We start from the raw sequence: 19126 nt of genomic DNA on the forward strand, positions 1-19126 counted from the left end.
TAACAGATAGTATTACTTCTTATTCAAATGACAAAAATTCTTTACATATGCTTTGTAGTATTGATTGTGTGAGCACACACTGATCATCCACCCTGAAGCTAGCAAAGCATGCCCAAGGGTGATCAAGTGGAATCTTGCCAAATTACATAAACGTATGAAAGTCATATCACTACATCAGCTGACAACAAGACAGGTCACATCCTCATCTCATTTTAATTTCAATTCAAGTTGGGAAAAATCTCTATTTTTATACACTGAATTATTTCTGAGAAACTTTTTAGTTTCCTAAACTTCAATTATTTCAAAAACTAATATCTGTTGTATGTTGACCTACAGGTAACCAGTGCTCAATTGAATGAGGAAAGTCATGAAGACCTTGATGACACTGAAGAAGAAGAAAAAGAAGATGCTGAAAATGCTGAAGATGAAGAACAAAAAGATGCTAAAGAAGAAGAACAAGAAATACAAGAACAACAAAAACAAGATGCTGAAAATACTGAAGAAGAATAAGAAGATTCTAAAGAATATGAAGAAGAAGAAGAAGAAGAAGATGGTCAATATGTTGAAGAGTGCCACCAAGAACAAAAGCCAGCAAATGAAGACTTTAATGACTTCTGCAAAATTATACTCAATGATGCACCTGAGGGAGAAGAACAAATTCATCAACAAACACTTGAGAAACTTCAAACTGAGAACAACAATTTGCAACTAGACAATACAGTGAAGACCATCTACATAAATAAACTTGAAGAGGATAATAGGCTACTCACAGCACAAATACAACAATTGAAAGATGAAAATTCTCGATTGCATAACCAATTGGTTGAAAAAGAGGTCCATGAGATAACCCAAGAAGTTTGTGCAGTAAAACATTCTGGGACAGATGCAAAGAATGAAGGTCATACAATAAACGATGAAAATTCTCAAGTGCTACCGAAAGAGGTCCATGAAATTTCTGAAGTGGTGGACAAAGAGCTTCATCAGAAAGAGGTCCATGAAAATTTTGAAGTTGTGGACAAAGAGCTCCATCAGAAAGAGGTCCATGAGATAACGCAACAACATTTTGCAACAAAACATTGTGAGAAAAATACAAATGTGAAAGATTGTCAAAATTCTCAGTTACAGAATCAGTTACTAGAGGAAGAAGTCCATGACTTAACCCAACAAGTTTGTGCAATAAAAGCCGATGATCTGACAGAATCAAAACAAACAAATCTACAGAATTCCATGATTAAAAATATCAAAGCTAAAGCAAGGAAGACTACTGAGGTGTCAGATTATGAGTATAGAGGCAAGAAAGTTAAAGTTGAGAAAGAAAAGGAACACAAAGATGAGACAATTTCAAATAAGTATGTTGTGGCTTAATTGCTACCTCCTGAAGATAAATATAAACTACAAATTCTTTGGAAAGAAAAGCAAACAGAATCAAGGTATAATCTTACATAAATCTTTCAATTTTTCATGTAGTACAAATATATGAAATGAAACTGAGAAATAGCTTTGTTTTCTAAAAATATTCTAACTTAATTATTAACACATTTTTTTATTGTTTTGTAGTGCTTGTATATGGTTTGGTGCAAGATATGAAAATTGTGTGTTTATTAATGATATCAAGAACTTGGTAAAAGGGACAGACATATCTAGCTGTGTACATATAATATTTGTAATATTTTAACACTGAAAAACTTCTCATAAATTTGTTAACATCACTTTTGTGTTTCAATTTGATAGACAATTGATACATATGCTGAGATTCTTCAAAGAGAACCACAAACACAGAATTCTGGTGATGGAGCAGAGCACAATGGAAAGCCTTTCATACTGTCAAGGCTATATTGGGTAAGCAATCAATGTGCATGTGTCAATTCTATACTTTATCTTCCGTTCAATTTTGGTTTCAAAGTATATTTTTTGTGTTTGTTATCATTCTTGTGAATGTTCTCAAATTTGATTTTGGTATCATTGCTGGGAATCTATTCAGATTTCAAAACAATTTGAGTGACAAATCGTAGTTAATCATGTTTTGTTGCTTTTCATCGACATATGAATATTGAGTTCGTACCATTACTGTGAATGTTCACATATTTTTTGTAAAAAACAGCCAATGTTGAAGAAGAAAACTTCAGAACAAAGGAAAAAGATTTTGAAAAATACTTTACAAGAATCTCTTCCATGTCGATACATCCATATCCCCATCCACAATTTCAATCATTGGACATTACTTGTTATCAACAAACACCTGGGGACTTGGAAACATTTCAACTCTTTGAGACCAAGAAAAGGAAAGGACAAGCACTACAACGTTGCAAATCAACTGGTAAGAACAATTTCAGATTAGCATTACAATAATCAGATGTAAATCATTACATACTTTATGTTGATGTTTTTTACAGCAAAAAATCATCCATCAACACATAAAGGATACACCTTGTCAAGCAGAAAAAGCCTGGAATCCTGATGTCAAGATTGAATCAGTCAATGACGTATGTTAATTTATTCTAACTAACAAATTTTAATATCTTTTTCAAAAAAAAATTCTTTTTTCCCTAATTGTGTCAAAAATGATTTCTGTAGGAATGACTGTGGATTTATTGTTTGCTACATCATAAGACAATACATGAGGCATCAACCAATTCCAAACACATTACCACCAGGCACATCCACAAGACTCAGAACAGACATGGTACATGAGTTCCTCAGTGATCCACAAAGATCAATCAAAGTCAAGTAGAGTCAAGATTGCAACCTTCAATGAAATCTTTTTTGATGTGTAACTCAATGAACTCTTTTTTTGTAACACTTTGATACAATGACTAATGTTTTTGTTAATAGTTCCAAGCATATTACCTAACAAACATATTATAATTTCTATGATGTGTAATGGAATATTTTGTCATACTCTCAAAGATATATGCACCCGAGCTTTGTTGATGTTTTTGTCCATATTCTCAGTTTCTATTATCCTGTTCCTCACACTACTATATGGCAAAAGCGAAAATAGTATTACATGTGAAAATAGTGAACACAAGACTTTATTGCATCACAATCAGTGCTTTGTTGATGTTTTTGTTTATATTTTCAGTTTTTATGCAGTGTTTTGTTGCCTCACAAAACACTGCTTAAAACTAAAATTAAAAATATTTTCAAAATTATTGTTGTTTCAATCACTTATTTTTAAACTTAGAAACTTTAAAACTGAGAATATTTTCAGTTTTATACAGATCACTCAATTTTCAAATAACAATATTATCACAACAATTTATTTGCTGCCTCACAATATATGACAATTTGAAAAACTAAAATTCGAAACGAAGAATATTTTCACTTACAATCCAGTGTTACTTTAATCAAAACATAAAGCATTGACTACATCTATTTAGAATATTAATTCACATTCATTCAATTGATCACGTTTATAACTAGTTCCAATTTATAACAAGAGCCTCACACTATTATCACAAAATCAGCTATTTTGAACTAAAAACTTAAACTGAGAATATGTTCACTTTTTATACAGTATTCACATAATCTGCAAAACAAACATTCAACAGTCAAGTTTATTTCCGAAAGCCAACCAAACAATATTATCACAACAATTTATTTGATGCCTCACAATATTATGACAATTTGAAAAACTAAAATTCGAAACAAAGAATATTTTCACTTATAGTCCACTGTTACTTTAATCAAAACATAAAGCATTGATCACATCTATTTAGAATATTAATTCACATTCATTCAATTCATCACATTTATAACTAGTTCCAATTCATAACAAGAGCCTCACACTATTATCACAAAATCAGCTATTTTGAACTAAAAACTTAAACTGAGAATATGTTCACTTTTTATACAGTATTCACATAATCTGCAAAACAAACATTCAGCAGTCAAGTTTATTTCCGAAAGCCAACCAAACAATATTATCACAAACAATTTCAAAAATTAAAATCTGAAACTAAGAATATTTTCACTTTCAATTCAATGTCACTTTATTAAAAAACATAGAAGATTATTACTCAGCGCTCAACAGCACAAACTGCTACTTCAAGAAATTTATGAATACGAAATTTTTACAATCACAAAGTAACTACAAAAAATCACAAAGCCTCCTTACACGATTTCGTATTGTGATTGCCAACCTTCCCATATCTACTACAAGTAATTTGCCTCACTTTCTCACCATTTGAACGAATCCTCTTCTTATTTGGCCTTCCTGGTTGTTTCTTAGACAAAGGAGGAAGAACAACTTCACTATCACCATCAACATTACAATCTGGTTTCCAAATTGAAGGAACAGGATATATGGGAAAAGAATAGGACTCTCGATAACTTTGAACATAGAAGTATTGATCAACAAATAAACTCAAATCATGTCCACTCTTTTGTATGCACATGGAAACCCTTTCAACTACCACTCGCCACAAGAACATATTCGTCTACTAATGTCAACTGAAATTGATGGATGTGAATGAACCTCCTAGACATCATTTCCAGATGAACTAACAATCTATGGCCTTGAATTAAAACCATCATGCAACTTGGACTCCATTTTAGGGCAAATCAAACCATTCCATTTATTAACAAGTTCCCTCCTCTTAGCAATTTTCCTCATCAACTTAATTCTTACACTATCAATCAACTTTGTGATAGGCAAGTGGCGTTCCTCTCGTATCCACGAATTGAAAGATTCAGCTATATTTGACCACATCTCTCCAAAGTGTTGCCCTCGAAAATATGCATTACTCCAATGATCATATGGTATGTCATCTAAAAATTTTTCAACTCTTGACCCATCTTCAATCTTTAACTCAACCAAACATTGATGAAATGTTTCTTCAGTTGGAGCATATGCACATTTCCCAAACAAAGTGATTAGTTTTTCTTTCAATCCATGAAACATACCACGCAAATAATGCCTCAAGTTCATCTTCAAATGATATAAACAATAAGCATAGAAAGCCATTGGGAAAACCTTTGGCAACACTTCAACTAATCCAAGGTTACGATCTGACACAAATGTAATATTTCGTTCTGGTGAAACAATTCTACTCAAATGCTCCAAAAACCAGTGCCAATTATCTCGATTCTCTGAGCCAACAACTGCAAAACAAACAGGAAAGAACCCTGCATGTACAAAACAGAAAAAATGAAAATATTAAATTATTCTTAGAAAATAGTAACACTCTAACATTCAAAATATCAAACACTAAAATGAATAACTGAAAAAATAAAAAATGCATATACAACAACAATATTATATAAAATTTAAAACATTCAATCATATTTCTAAACTGAGAACTTTCTCAATTTTAGAACAGAGAAAACAAATTTCTTATATACCTTGATTTCCATCTTTTCTTGTAGCAGCAAGTAAATTTCCTCTAAATCTTCCCTTCAAAAATGTGCCATCAAGGAATAAGAGAGGTCGACAATAATCAAATCCACTAATGGAACCATGAAAAGAAACAAATAATCTCTTAAACCGTTTAGTATCGTCATCACACTCAAACTCAATGTAACTCCCTGGATTGCAACTCTTTGCAACATCCACATACCATCTTAACTGGTCAAATGACATTAAGTAGTCTCCAAAAATCTCACATTTTGCTTTCTCTACCCCCAACCAAGCTTGACGATAACTAACTCTCAACCCATACCCCAACTTAAAATCCTGAACAACATGAACTGGGCGTGTCAATGGATTATTACGAACACCTTCAACAATCAAATCAGCAACTAAATCAGAACTCATACGAGAATGTGTCATCGTACGTACTTCAACACCACATGTGTGGACATTGTCCAACTTCCTTATATAAAAGAACCCATTAGCATTCTTCATTCTACCATGAACATTCCACATACAACCTTTTGTCTCTCTAAACAAACATTGTGCAATAACACGAACTTTATCATTCTTAACAAATATGAACTCAAATCCACACTCAATAGAAAACTTCGACAATGTATTACGAAATTTAACAATTCCACCTTCAAATTTTTGTCCTACATGTGTAATACTAACTGCCCAACCAGCAGACAACAGTACTGTCACGACCCAAACCCGCCCCTATGGGTTTAGCACCGTAACCGGCCAGTAATTCGAGATTACCGAAGGCCTGCTTAACAGTAAAACAGTAATACAGAGTACAGGGGCTGGCGGAAGCCAAAACAGTAATTAAAAGATGTCCAATGAGCTGTGACAGTTTGTATGCAAAAAGACTTTTCATAACATATTCGCATTCACAACAAAAACAGTATATACATACATCATTTACAGGCATTCAGGTTAGGGACCAAATCCCACCATAACAGTACAGTACAAATATCATTCAGTCTATACATAACAGAGACAGATAGGGTGAATCTGAGACACCCCAAAAGCAGCCTTAGCTTGAACAGATCTGGAACCTCGAAGTGAGGCACAAAGGTTGGCTTGACAAAACAAGAGCTTAGCCTGACGCTTCTAGCAACGGTCCGGTACCTGAACACCTACATATATATGTGAGTAGTGAGCTAAAGCCCAGTGAATAACATATGCGTAAAGAGGTTAAGAATGAATGTCCTTTCAGTATTGAAAACAGTAATTTATCAGTATATCAGTCATTCAGTTTGTGGCTCATATTTCATGCCATAACAGTCATTCAGAAGCTATAATAGTCATATGTGGTACATCCAATAGAAAAACAGTACAGTAGGTCTTAACAGATCGAACAGTCAGTTGATGACCATCATATCAATAAACAGTAGTGGTTCCAAACATGGGAACCGACAGAGATCTCTGTGACAGTAGCAGTACAGTACAGTAACAGTAAATTGCTATGGATGCCACGAATACAGTTCACAAATAGGACAAACATTCATTCAGTAAGAAATATCATTTTAGAAAGCAGTACAATTGTTCATTCAGAAAATATTCATGATTGAACATATCTTTACAACATTGTTACTCAGAAAGTACTGGGCTATAAGCAGCTAGAGCGTCCTCGGATGCTAACCCTACACAGTTACAGAACGAACACACACTAAGCTACATAGTTTGGAAATAATAACTTAATCCCTAATTTGCCTCGGTGTTATTCTACAACAATATCCTCATTAAGATGCCTTAAACTAGGCCTAGGAGTGCCTAGGATGGAATGAGGATGCAAAGATGCACTTTAAAACACTTTTTAGAATTTTCAGAAAACAGAGGTCTCGCTCGAGCGTGACTTTCTACGCTCGAGCTGACATGTAGACAAAAGAGCTCTGCTTGAGCGTGACTTTCCTTACTTGAGTGGACTGCAAAAGTACTGGATGCATGAAATTCACGCTCGACGGGCGCTCGATCCTCGCTCGAGCGTGAGACACAAGTCCTTGCTCGAGCATGCATCCCCTCGCTCGAGCGGACTGTAAACACATGCAATGTACTAGATACATGAATTTCACGCTCAAGCGTCACTTTCCTCGCTCGAGCGGACTGCATGCACACAAAGCGTACGCTCGAGCGTGGGTCCAAATTCTGAAATTTCCAGATTGAACCTCCAAGCTCAAAACTCAACTTTAAAGCATCAAATTCGATCTTTTTGGGCTAATTTTCTAGAAAATACTTGTAAACTCATAATATGACATGTTTCAAAGATCAATTTGAGAAATCAAAGCCCAAAGGTAGTTCAATTAAACACAATTTCAAAGAAGTTTTCATGAACATGAAGAACATATGACATGCATGAATTCTAGTGAATTCTAATGCCTCAAAACATGATCCAAAGCAAGATTAAACTCAAAACCATGATGAACTCATGGACTAGAACAAGAATGTAAACTTGCATGCAAGATTTCATGAAAATCAACTTCAAAATGCAAGAATATGTACATGCATGCATGATACAAGCTTCAATTCAACAATTTAAGCCATAACTTGGCTCTAAGCTCCAACAATCCTTTAAACCATGCAAGAACCAACCCAAAATATGAACAAGAAGGTAAATTCTGTACCTTAAGTCTCCAATTTCAAATGTAGAAGCTCAATATGCAAGGAATCCTTCAATCTCCTAAGCCTCCAAGCCAATTTGGTTGAAAACAAGTTCCTCCTACCTCTCTCTCTCTCTTAAACGGTTTTGCTCTCAAAATGCTGAAGAAATGTTGTATCAAAAGTGTATGAAGTGGAGAGGGGTTGGCCTAGATTAATCCACTAGATGGCAAATTTGTAGATAAGTCCAACTTATGTAATTTAACATTATTTAATCTAATTTAATCATACCAAATCAAGTTCCAATTAAATTTACCATAAAATCACATAAATTCCAATTAGCATAAAACATTAATCAATTTCGGATTCGACCGCCGATAAGGCCTTCAATTTGCAGTTTAAACATAATACACGAACAGATAATTTAGTAGTCAAACAGATAGACATACATTTAAACTAATACACTCAATCAATCAGTTCAGAATTTCAGTCAATTAGTCAGTTAACATGCTTGATCATAGATTAGCACTAATCAGTGGTGAGGGTTGTCACAAGTACTTTTCCCTTGTGTCGACAAAATGATGATAACATATCAACATCTTCTTTAACCTCCAACCTCGAATTCCTTTTGGAAGATGTAGATGCTCTGTTTGACAAGTTCACAGACTTACCGCTGTCATGAGACAATGCAATATCACAAACTTCAGCATCCAACATTGACTCTCTTTCTCCATAATCCAATCTGTTGTTGAGATAACCACAGTCAATGATTGAGTTTTTTACTCACACAACAACATCAATACATTTTAAATCAAAATGCACAACTAATGCCAACAACAAATCTAACTCCTCATTGTTGTCCAACGTACAATTAGGATGTCCAGGCAATGAGTAAGATAGACAAATATTATCAAATTGCAAATTATCCCATTTCAAAGATAGCTTCTCAACCAACTGATCATATGCAACATTTTGATCAATCTTAATTACAAATGTGCAACCATTATACTTGCACAACAAAAAAATAGGCGCACTTGTACAACCTTCACTCATCTTTCAATCTAAACAAGAAAAAAGATCGCATCAATCAAAACCAGAACAATACTAAGAACTTTCTCAGTTTTCACAAATACTTCATAACAATAAACACCAGAACAAAAAACTTCATAACAATACAAATACTTCACAAATCACGTTTTCAATTCATAAAATAAATAACCAAACTGAGAAATCATCCAGCAAATCACGTCTTCAATTCGTAAAAACAAAATTATTCAATATATTCTCATAAATAAATTCAATCAAAACTAAAGAAAATTCTAAAAAAAACATAATATACAAAATCGAAACAATACATACCTATAAACCAGATCGAAGATCAAATATCCAGCAAATCAATTCTTCAATTTATAAATCGAAATCGCACATAACAAACTCCAACAGATTTCAACTCAAAATGCGAACCAAACTAAGAAATCCTTCAAGATCCTTTTCTATTCGAATCAAAATCGAGAAATCAATTACGTATAATAGCTAACCAAAGCAATAAATCCTTCAAGATCGTTCACGATTCGAATCTTCAGCTACTTCCATAACTGATCTGTTAACTGATTCTTTTTTTCTTTTTAGTAAATAATGTGAATGTAATTTTATATACAGTTGTTGATGTTAAAAGGCAAAAACGTCTTTTTACCTCTAAATGGGACTTATTAGTTCAAAAACTTTTTGATAGGACCTAAGCTACCACCAAATATATAGATAGGACTTTTAGGTAATTATCTCATTTATATACTTTTTGTAAGGCAAAATGCCTATTAATGTAGAGTTGCTCAGAGAACATCTCTTTGACACTACTTAAATTTTTGTTTTCAGTTAAAAAATTATTTTTTTTATTTTGATTATACACTTTTTAAAATATACTTACCAATAAATTCTCTATTTTTTCTTTATACTATTTATAAAAAATCATTTCTATTATCTTTAAAAAATATTTTTTAAAATTTGTTACAAACTCAACACAACTACCTCAAAAATATCAATATAATATTTGATTAACCTAAAACAATACCTATATTTGTTGAGCTCAAACAATTAAAACTAAAATAGTTAATTTGACAGAGTTAAAATTTGGTGATTTATTCATTATTTTAACCAAAAAAATAGAAAGGATAAATCATTCTAATTTTCTTGAAGGTTTGAGAAAATATAAATAGTCTTACAATTTGACCTGATTATATTAATTTCCCTTTTAATAAAGTTAAAGAGACAAAATTAATACAAATAATATGTAAATAAAAGAATAAATAAGAAAAAATATATATTCTAGGCTTGGGCAGTAAATCTAATTTTAGATTTTTATTGTCCAAAAGTGTAGAGGCTAAAACATTATGTCCATTAGAAGTTTTTGAAAAATGATCAAACTACTCACACACACACACACACACACACACATATATGTATATATATATTCTTTTCCAAACCCTAACCAAACCATTGTCTTACACTTTCTCTCTCTCCACTCCGTCCCTCTCGCTCCCCTTCTTCTTCACGACCACCGAACCCACGGACACCGCAACCGCCACCGCTATACGGTGGCATCGTCGGCGCAGCAAGGGGACGAAGTCAGATCGGCGAAGCTCAGCCGTCGCCGTGAATCGCCGTCGTTTCAGTTGCACCAAATCTACACCGGATCTTCATCTACAACAAAATCTCCTGCAACTTTGCATTCGCCGCCTCCTCCAACAGCTCTGGTTGCCATCATTGTTTCTCTCTCTCTCTCTCTCTCTCTCTCTCTATATATATATATATATCACTCACTCATCATATTTGAGAGTGAGTGCTATAGTGTAATGGTAATCTCAAACACACACAGATCGATTGACTGTGTATTTTTGGTGTTTGATTTGGCATTTTGTTGAGGATTTAGGAAGGAAGAAAAAAAATGGGCTTGTGAAATCAACAGATAGACAAAGAAAGAGATGAAGAAGAGAGAGACAGAGAGTGAGAGAAAGTAGGTTTGAATAGATCAGTCTCTCTCCCCTATATATATTTGTGTGCATGTATATTACAATTTAAACAGATAGGAAAAAATAGGCTTGTGAAATTTGAACAGATAGAAAATAATCTGAACATACAGATAAAAAATTAAACAAATAGTCAAAAATTTAAACAGATAGATATAAATTTGAACAGATAGTCAACAAAAAGTCAAATAGATAAAAAAAAGTCAACAAATAAATTAAAAGATAAAATTAAAAACAAAATATCCTTCAAAATCAACTAAAGGACTTTTCACCAATCGGATTTATCCTCCTTATATTGAATTTATCATCAATTTACTCTATAAACATCTCTTTCACATGACTAATTATTAATGAAAATAGAATGAATTGTCATGTAAATTAAAATTTTAAGAGAGTTTAATGTAATTGTATCAAAATTATGAGAATCATTCTATTTTGTTTATATTTTAAGGGAGGTTAGTATAATTTACTTTAAAAAAAAAAAAACATTTACTCTGTTTGGTTTCAATTTTCATAATTTACTTTTCAAAAAATTCTATTTTTTTGTTTTTCGCATTTTTTTTGTTTTCACTAATTTTTTTTAAAAATATTTTAAGTAATTTTTTTTAATTTTTAGACACACCTAACATAAATACACTTAAAATTATAATATTTACAAATAAAAAAAATCTTTAAAAAATCACTAAATACTGAAAATACAACCCCCCCCCCCCAAAAAAAAACAAAAACAAAAACAAAAAATCAGTACATTTTTTTTATTTATATTTTTGTGTATTTATTAATTTTTTAAAATATTTTTTTTACAAATATGCACCTTATTTAGATTAGATACATCTAAATAAGGTGCATATAAAAAAATAAAAAATAAAAAATGTTTAAAATTTTAAAAATATTCACTAAAAATTAAAAAAAAAACACAAAAAATAAAAAACTCAATTTCTAGAAAACTTAATTTAGAAAATTGAAACCAAACACACGGTTGATATTCTAATTCAAAAATTAAATCCATTTTTCAAACTCACTAATGTGGCAATCAATTAGAATATCTAAAGTAACTCTCTCTCATATCTTTTCTAATCATCAACCAATCATATCACTTATATATTATTAGATTAAAAAATAAGTTTAAAAAGTGATTTGTATATTGGGTGCTCCCTTGGTATGGGCTATTAGCTTAGATTTTTAACTATATTGCTATTTCAACTTAGCTAAAAAAGTTGTGTTTGGAATGATTTTTGATTTTTTTAATTGAATTAATGATTGTGAGAGAAAAAAATAAAATGATTATGATTTAGATGTGACAGTATCTTATTAGTTATTTTAATCATCTTTTTGGTCTTTATAAGTTATTTTAGACAAAAAGTTGTGGCCCAAACAAGACTTGAATAGTTTAAACTCCCCTCTCCTAAGATCATCTCTAATATTTTATCAAATCTTTCATCAAATTTAAATTTGATGAAAAATTAATGAAAACGGTACTCCAACCGTTTCATTAGTTTGGTATCAAAAGAAAGAAGTGGTATTTTTTTTCATCAAATGAAGGAAACTCTTGTCTTTTTATCAAATCTGTTGATGACTGTTGGGTTGAAGGTCCCTGAGACAATCGATTTTAGAATAAATTTGATGAAAATTTATTCTAAACGAAAGACCGATTAGATTTGATAAAAAGATTAGAGTATGTTGTATCAGATTGAACTCCTCAAATTTTTACTTAACTTTAATGAAATATATAGAGGATGGGAGATTCTCTAATGTATCTCAAATAAATAAAATAATAAAAATGAAAACATATTCGATGAGTTTTATCAGCTCTCCACAAAGTGTTCACAAAAAACAAAACTTTCAGGTTAATAAAACATAGGCTAAGAGCGTAGGCAATTTTCATTCCAAAATTCACACAAATGTAATTATTTAACTCATTTACAACCCTCAAAGATTTCTATTTCTAAAATAAAATAAAATAAAAAACTCATCTTCTAAAATCGTGAACATTGAGAAAGAAAACAAACGGTGACTGTGAGATTGACAACTTTACGCATCCAAGCCTTTAACGACTCTCATCATCCACCTCCCACAACCCTAAGGCTCGGACCACGTAAGCGGAGCAAGCGACGATCACCGCCGCGAAGACTGGCGGAACCACCAGGTCCATCTTAGACCGCCGGAACATGTGAGCCGGAAAGCACAGAAACTCCGTCGGAACATCCATCGGAAGCCTCACGAATCCCTCCGCCGCCGCCTCGCACCGCCGTGAGAAGGCGGAGGTTGGAGTGATCGCCGACACGAACGCCGCCTCTGGGGAGAACGACGCCACCGCCACCGTCATCGTGAGGATCGCGGTCCACGTGGCGGCGTAGAGGAGAAGAGGCCACCGCGAGACGAACCGCTCGAGTATTGAATTGAAGAAAGTCATTTTGAGTTCTTGCATGTATGTCATGTATGTATAATGTATGTGTATATATATATGGTAATGTAGAGAGAGAATGAAGGTGGAGATGAGAGAGATTGAGACGACAGACCTAATCTCCAACAACTTTTTAGTGAGATTGTGGGATTTGAGAATGTTTGGTAGTTGGTGAACTGATTGGGTGCTGATCTTATGCAGTCGTGCTATGCGTGACTTATCCCTACCACCTTCTTTCACGTTTTTTTTTTTTTTTTTTAATAAATAAAGCAATTTAATTTTAGGGAAATTATTTTTTCAAAAATGTTTCATGCCCCTTTTTCCCCACCCCCTTTGATCCCCTCTCTCTCTCTCATTGGTTACATTTTCTTTTTTTCCTACTCCTCCAATCACCACCCGCCACGTGTCTGTGGGGATTGTGGGGGTGGTGAATGGAAGGGGTCTCTATCATGGCTCAAATTTTTTTATGTATTTATAAATATTTTTTGGATTAATTACAAAAAAAAAAATCTCACAATTTCGCATATTTTTCAATTTAAACCCTAGAGTTTCAATTTCGACAAATTAAATCCCAAAGTTTCATCTATGTTTCAATCTCCGTCTATCTCTGTCTCACTTCATCTTCTTCTTTCATTCATATTCAAACTCATATGTTCAAATCTTTATATCTCCCTTATCGTAATTCAATTTTGCTTCATTTTCATGTCATTAGATTCACCTCATGACTAGTTTTCATTTCACCCCTCATAATTCTTATTCCACATCTTTTTGCATACCGTCGGAACTCTAAAGGTAGGCTAAAAATAAGATTTTTTTTCTTTTTTTTTTACTTGCTGCTATCACAACAATATTCTTGACAGTGGAAAAGAAATGGATGATGCTTGATTGGAAAATCAAGACACCCTGACATGTTCACTGACTCATTTGGTTTTGACTTTTGTGGGTAGTTGTATACCTATCACCACTTGATAACACCACCACCATTACCACCACCACCTCATCTTCCAGATAATGATGATGAAGAAGCAACAGCAGCAGCAAGCCATAAGGAAGAGCCTTGGAAAAGGAGGAAGAAGAGAAAAAAAGAGAAATTTTATTTTTGACCAACTTTCAAAACTTCGATGGCATGCAAAAAGAGGTGCAATGAGGCATATAAGGGTAGAATGAAAACTAGACTATGAGGTGAATCCAACGACGCGAAAATGAGATGAAACGAAATTAAGATGAGGGATATACAACGATTTGAACATGTGAATTTGAATATGAAAAAGAAAGAATATGAAGTGAGACGGATATGAACGGAGGGTTCATATTGAAACATGCATGAAATTCCAAAGTTTAATTTGTTAAAATTGAAACTCTAGAGTTTAAATTGAAAAACACAAGAAATCCTGAATTTTTTTTTTACAATTAACCCATATTTTTTTAAATCACTATTATACTGTAATTCTCCTTTTAATTTTTAGGTTAAAATATTTAAAAATCACAAAATATAATTAAAAAAGTCATTAGTACAAAATGTTAATTTTTATTTGAGGGATTTATTAGGAAATACTTGTATTGTATCTCAATTAGAAGTTGGAAGCGGCCGCACACGCAATACATATATCAACTTTGCATTTTATTTATGGGAGCTTTTTTGATAAATCCACTTTCTAAGAGTTTTATTCCATCCAACCCATATTCTTTTTGACTATTCCATTAGGTCCTATTTGAGATAAGAAGACCAAAATACCCTTTTCATCTACTTATGTTCCATTTAGTTCATATTATTTTTTTATGTTTCAATAAGTCCTATGGGTGACATAATTACCAAAATATCCCTAATGTGAATGTTCACACCGTCAATGTGAATGTTCATATCGTCAATGTGTAGGGGCCCGGCCCATGTCAATCGTCGTGGGTGCCCAAAAAAATTCGAGTCGGGCCAGGACGGGCCCGGCCCATGAACAATGTGAATATTCACATTGACATGTTAACATTCACATTAATAGGAGTGTAAAATTGGCCCGCATTCCGTGGTGGCGCGAAACTCGCCCGCAGCCCATGGAAGGCCCGGGGCGGGCCCGGTCCGGCCCGTTGACAATGTGAATATTCACATTGACATATTAACATTCACATTGATAAGAGTATAAAATTGGTCGCGGCCCATAGGCGGCCAAAAACCCACCCACGGCCCGGGGCAGGCTCGGCCCGTCCCGTTGACAATGTGAATATTCACATCGACATGTTAACATTCACATTGATAGGAGTGTAAAATTAGCTCGTGTCTCGTGACTGCCCGAAACCTGCCCACGACCCATGGGTGGCCCAGGGCGAGCTCGGCCCGACCTGTTGACAATATGAATATTCACATTGACATGTTAGCATTCACATTGATAAAAGTATAAAATTGGCCAGCAACCCAGGGCGGGCCCAGCCCGGCCCGGCCCGTTGACAATGTGAATATTCACATTGACATGTTAACATTCACATTGATAGGAATGTGAAATCAGCCCGTGCCTCGTGGTTGCCGGAAACCCGCCCACGGCCCGTGGGCGGCCTGAGGCGGGCCTGGCCTTTTTTTTTTAATTCTTTTTAATTTTTTCTACCAAAATTTTATTATTTTCCACAAAAAAAGACACTAGGCCTCGCGCACGAGCCGGGCCTTGCACCGAGCCTTGAATGGGCCTTAACCGGGCCGATGGGCCAAGCCGGGCTTCAAAGTGATGGCCCAGGCCCTAGCCTAGGGTCTCGGACAAGGCTCGAGCCTAGGCCCAAACGAGCCTTTTCCTGGCCGAGTCGGGCCGGCCCATGGGCCAAAAAATTAGGCCCTAGCCCTGGCACAAGGGTATTCGGGCTTTGGACGGGCCAATGGATCAAGCTTCGGGTCGAGCCGGTGGGCCTGGGCCTAGCCTCGAGCTTAGGTCGGGCTTGGGCGGGCCTAGTCTTTTTTTTTTAATTCCTTTTAATTTTTTCTACCAAAATTTTATTATTTTCCACAAAAAAATACATTGCGCCTCGGCGCGGGCTGGGCCTCGGACCGAGCCTTGAATGGGCCTTAAGTGGGCCGATGGGCCGGCCAGGGCTTCAAAGTGATGACCTAAGCCCTAACCTAGAGTCTCGGACCCGGACTGAACTGAGCCTGCCTCGAGCCGTGGGCGGGCTTTGGGCAACCCACGGGCCGCGGGCCAATTCTACATTCCTATCAATGTGCATTTTAACATGTCAATGTGAATATTCACATTGTCAACGGGCCTGGCCGGGCCTATCCGGGCTGCGGGCAAGCTTCGGACAGCGGGCAAATTTTACACTCCTATCAATGTTAATGTTAACATGTCAATGTGAATATTCACATTGTCACGGGTCGAGCCAAACCCGTCTCGGGTTGCGGTCAGGTTTCCGGCCGCGCACGAGCTGCAGGCCAATTTTACACTCTTATCAATGTGAATGTTAACATGTCAATGTGAATATTCACATTGTCAATGGGCCGGGTCGGGCCTGCCCTGGGCCATTGACCAATTTTATACTCTTATCAATGTGAATGTTAACATGTCAATGTGAATATTCACATTGTCAACAGGCCGGGTCGGGCCGGCCCCGGGCCGCCCATGGGTCGTGGGCGGGTTTCGGGCAGCCACGAGGCGTGGGCTAATTTTACACTCCTATCAATGTGAATGTTAACATGTCAATGTGAATATTCACATTGTCAACGGACCGGGCCAAGCCCGCCCCGGGCTGCAGGCAGGCTTTTGGCCGTCCATGGGCCGCGGGCCAATTTTATACTCTTATCAATGTGAATGTTAACATGTCAATGTGAATATCCACATTGTCAACAGGCCGGGCGGGGCCCGCCCCGGGCCGCCCATGGACAGTGGGCGGGTTTCGGGCAGCCACGAGGTGCAGGCTAATTTTACACTCCTATCAATGTGAATGTTAACATGTCAATGTGAATGTGAATATTCATATTGTCAACGGGCCGGGTCGGGCCCACCCTAGGCTGCTGGCTAATTTTATACTCTTATCAATGTGAATGTTAACATGTCAATGTGAATATTCACATTGTCAACGGGCCAGGTCGGGCCCGCCTTGGGCCGCTGGCCAATTTTATACTCCTATTAATGTGAATGTTAACATGTCAATGTGAATATTCACATTGTCAACGGGTCAGGTCAAGCCCACCCTGGGCCGCTGGCCAATTTTATACTCTTATCAATGTGAATGTTAATATGTCAATGTAAATATTCACATTGTCAAAAGGCCGGGCCGGGCCCGCCCCGGGCCGTCCATGGGCCGTGGGCGGGTTTCAGGCAGCTACGAGGCGCGAGCTAATTTTACACTCCTATCAATGTGAATGTTAACATGTCAATGTGAATATTCACATTGTCAACGTCTGGGCCGGGCCCTCCCCGGGCGGCCGGCGGGTTTTTGGCCAGCCATGGGTAGCGGGCCAATTTTATACTCTTATCAATGTGAATGTTAACATGTCAATGTGAATATTCACATTGTCAACGGGCCCGCCCCGGGCCGCCTATCGGCCGCCGGCGGGTTTCGCGCCGCCACGGGATGCGGGCCAATTTTATACTCCTATTAATGTGAATGTTAACATGTCAATGTGAATATTCACATTGTCAAAGGGACGGGCCCGCCCCGGCTTGCGGGCGGGTTTCGAGCCGCCCACGGACCAATTTTACATTCCTACCAATGTGAATTTTAAAATATGAATGTTCACATCACAAAATTGCTAACTGTTCAAAAAATATTTGTAAAGGTATCAAAATTAAATATAAGGGCATAAGTGTCTAAGAAAATAGTGTAAATCAAGAAAAATGACTTTATAGAATAAAACTATACATACATAGGACTAAATGGGTTAAAAAAAAATTTCATGAACTTCTTGGGTTAAAACACTTCTAAATGAATTTATCAATAATTTACCCTTTATTTATTTATTTATTTATTTATTTTTGCCTCTTTAAATTCAAGTAAAAGATCTAAAGGCTATTTTGAAAAGATGGTTATAATCAATTTTTTGGTGAAAAGAGCAGCTTTTCTATGAGAGAGAAAGTGAGTTATAATCTATGAAGTGGATTATAACCCACTTCCCAAAAGGGACCTCAGTATTCATGTTCCTATATCTTCCCTCACAATCCATGCCATTAACAGTTTATTCAAAGGAGTGAAGAGCAATTACTTCATAGGTGTAGGGGTAATTTCGGTAAAGGAATGTTACTTTTCAAAGTGGGTTTGTTGGAAACCAGTTCAATACTTTGGGCAGGCCAACAATTGGATTAGAAACAAATCTACTGGTGCTTACCAAACATCAGTTACCAATAATTGCCAAACTAAGTTATTGTCAATGGGGAATGGCAATGGAAATGGCAATCATCATTATTACCATTCCAATAGCACGGACACGAACAATATATATATATATATATATATAAAAAGTATGTGTAAAATAAATAATTTTATAAATATTCATTTTAAATTTAATAAAAATATATAACAATAACACAAATTTCTAAAGTTTAAACAGAGGGTGAATTAATAGGATTACATCTGCATTTTTTTAATCATTAAACCCTGTCATCTTTTTTTTCTCTTTATTTTTTCTTTTTTCTTTTTTCTTTTTTCTTAATTTAACTTATACTTTGTTTGGACATATGTATTTCCCAAATGTCTAAAGGTACCCGAATCTAACAAAATAATAAGACATACTTAGATGTGTGTTCGACATAAGCAAAAGTATCCAACAAATATCAA

The 19126-nt window shown here is 35.3% G+C and overlaps 2 protein-coding genes across 2 annotated transcripts; one reads left to right on the forward strand and one right to left on the reverse strand.

Annotated features, from left to right (window-relative positions):
- The first annotated feature begins 154 nt into the window (after nucleotides 1–154).
- Nucleotides 155–1810, forward strand: LOC114283544 (uncharacterized). Its single transcript, XM_082890080.1, has 4 exons — nucleotides 155–193; nucleotides 337–364; nucleotides 515–1430; nucleotides 1558–1810. Exons 1-3 carry the CDS (start codon nucleotides 155–157, stop codon nucleotides 1363–1365), a joined length of 918 nt encoding a protein of 305 aa, XP_082746206.1. The 3' UTR covers nucleotides 1366–1430; nucleotides 1558–1810.
- Nucleotides 1811–4100: 2290 nt separating this feature from the next.
- Nucleotides 4101–10712, reverse strand: LOC114283543 (uncharacterized). The gene is made up of 6 exons (XM_028226405.2): nucleotides 10641–10712; nucleotides 8742–8908; nucleotides 8626–8696; nucleotides 5344–6009; nucleotides 4570–5127; nucleotides 4101–4276 (listed from the first exon to the last, which is right to left on the reverse strand). Exons 1-6 carry the CDS (start codon nucleotides 10710–10712, stop codon nucleotides 4101–4103), a joined length of 1710 nt encoding a protein of 569 aa, XP_028082206.2.
- Between the last annotated feature and the right edge of the window lie 8414 nt (nucleotides 10713–19126).

The sequence above is a fragment of the Camellia sinensis genome, chromosome 10 (assembly GCF_055761805.1).
Source record: "Camellia sinensis isolate YWXY chromosome 10, ASM5576180v1, whole genome shotgun sequence".
Taxonomy (NCBI): domain Eukaryota; kingdom Viridiplantae; phylum Streptophyta; class Magnoliopsida; order Ericales; family Theaceae; genus Camellia; species Camellia sinensis.

Excerpts from the sequence above, each read along its gene's own strand:
- LOC114283544 (XM_082890080.1), top strand. The coding sequence starts at position 155 with ATGAAAGTCATATCACTACATCAGCTGACAACAAGACAG. Across the intron at positions 194-336 it reads ATCAGCTGACAACAAGACAG|GTAACCAGTGCTCAATTGAA; the intron begins GTCACATCCTCA and ends GTTGACCTACAG. Across the intron at positions 365-514 it reads TGCTCAATTGAATGAGGAAA|ATTCTAAAGAATATGAAGAA; the intron begins GTCATGAAGACC and ends AAGAATAAGAAG.
- LOC114283543 (XM_028226405.2), bottom strand. The coding sequence starts at position 10,712 with ATGGCAACCAGAGCTGTTGGAGGAGGCGGCGAATGCAAAGTTGCAGGA. Across the intron at positions 6,010-8,625 it reads TGCATTGTCTCATGACAGCG|GACAAAAATTTGAAGGTGGA; the intron begins GTAAGTCTGTGA and ends TTACACATGTAG. Across the intron at positions 5,128-5,343 it reads AAGAAAAGATGGAAATCAAG|GGTTCTTTCCTGTTTGTTTT; the intron begins GTATATAAGAAA and ends TTGTACATGCAG.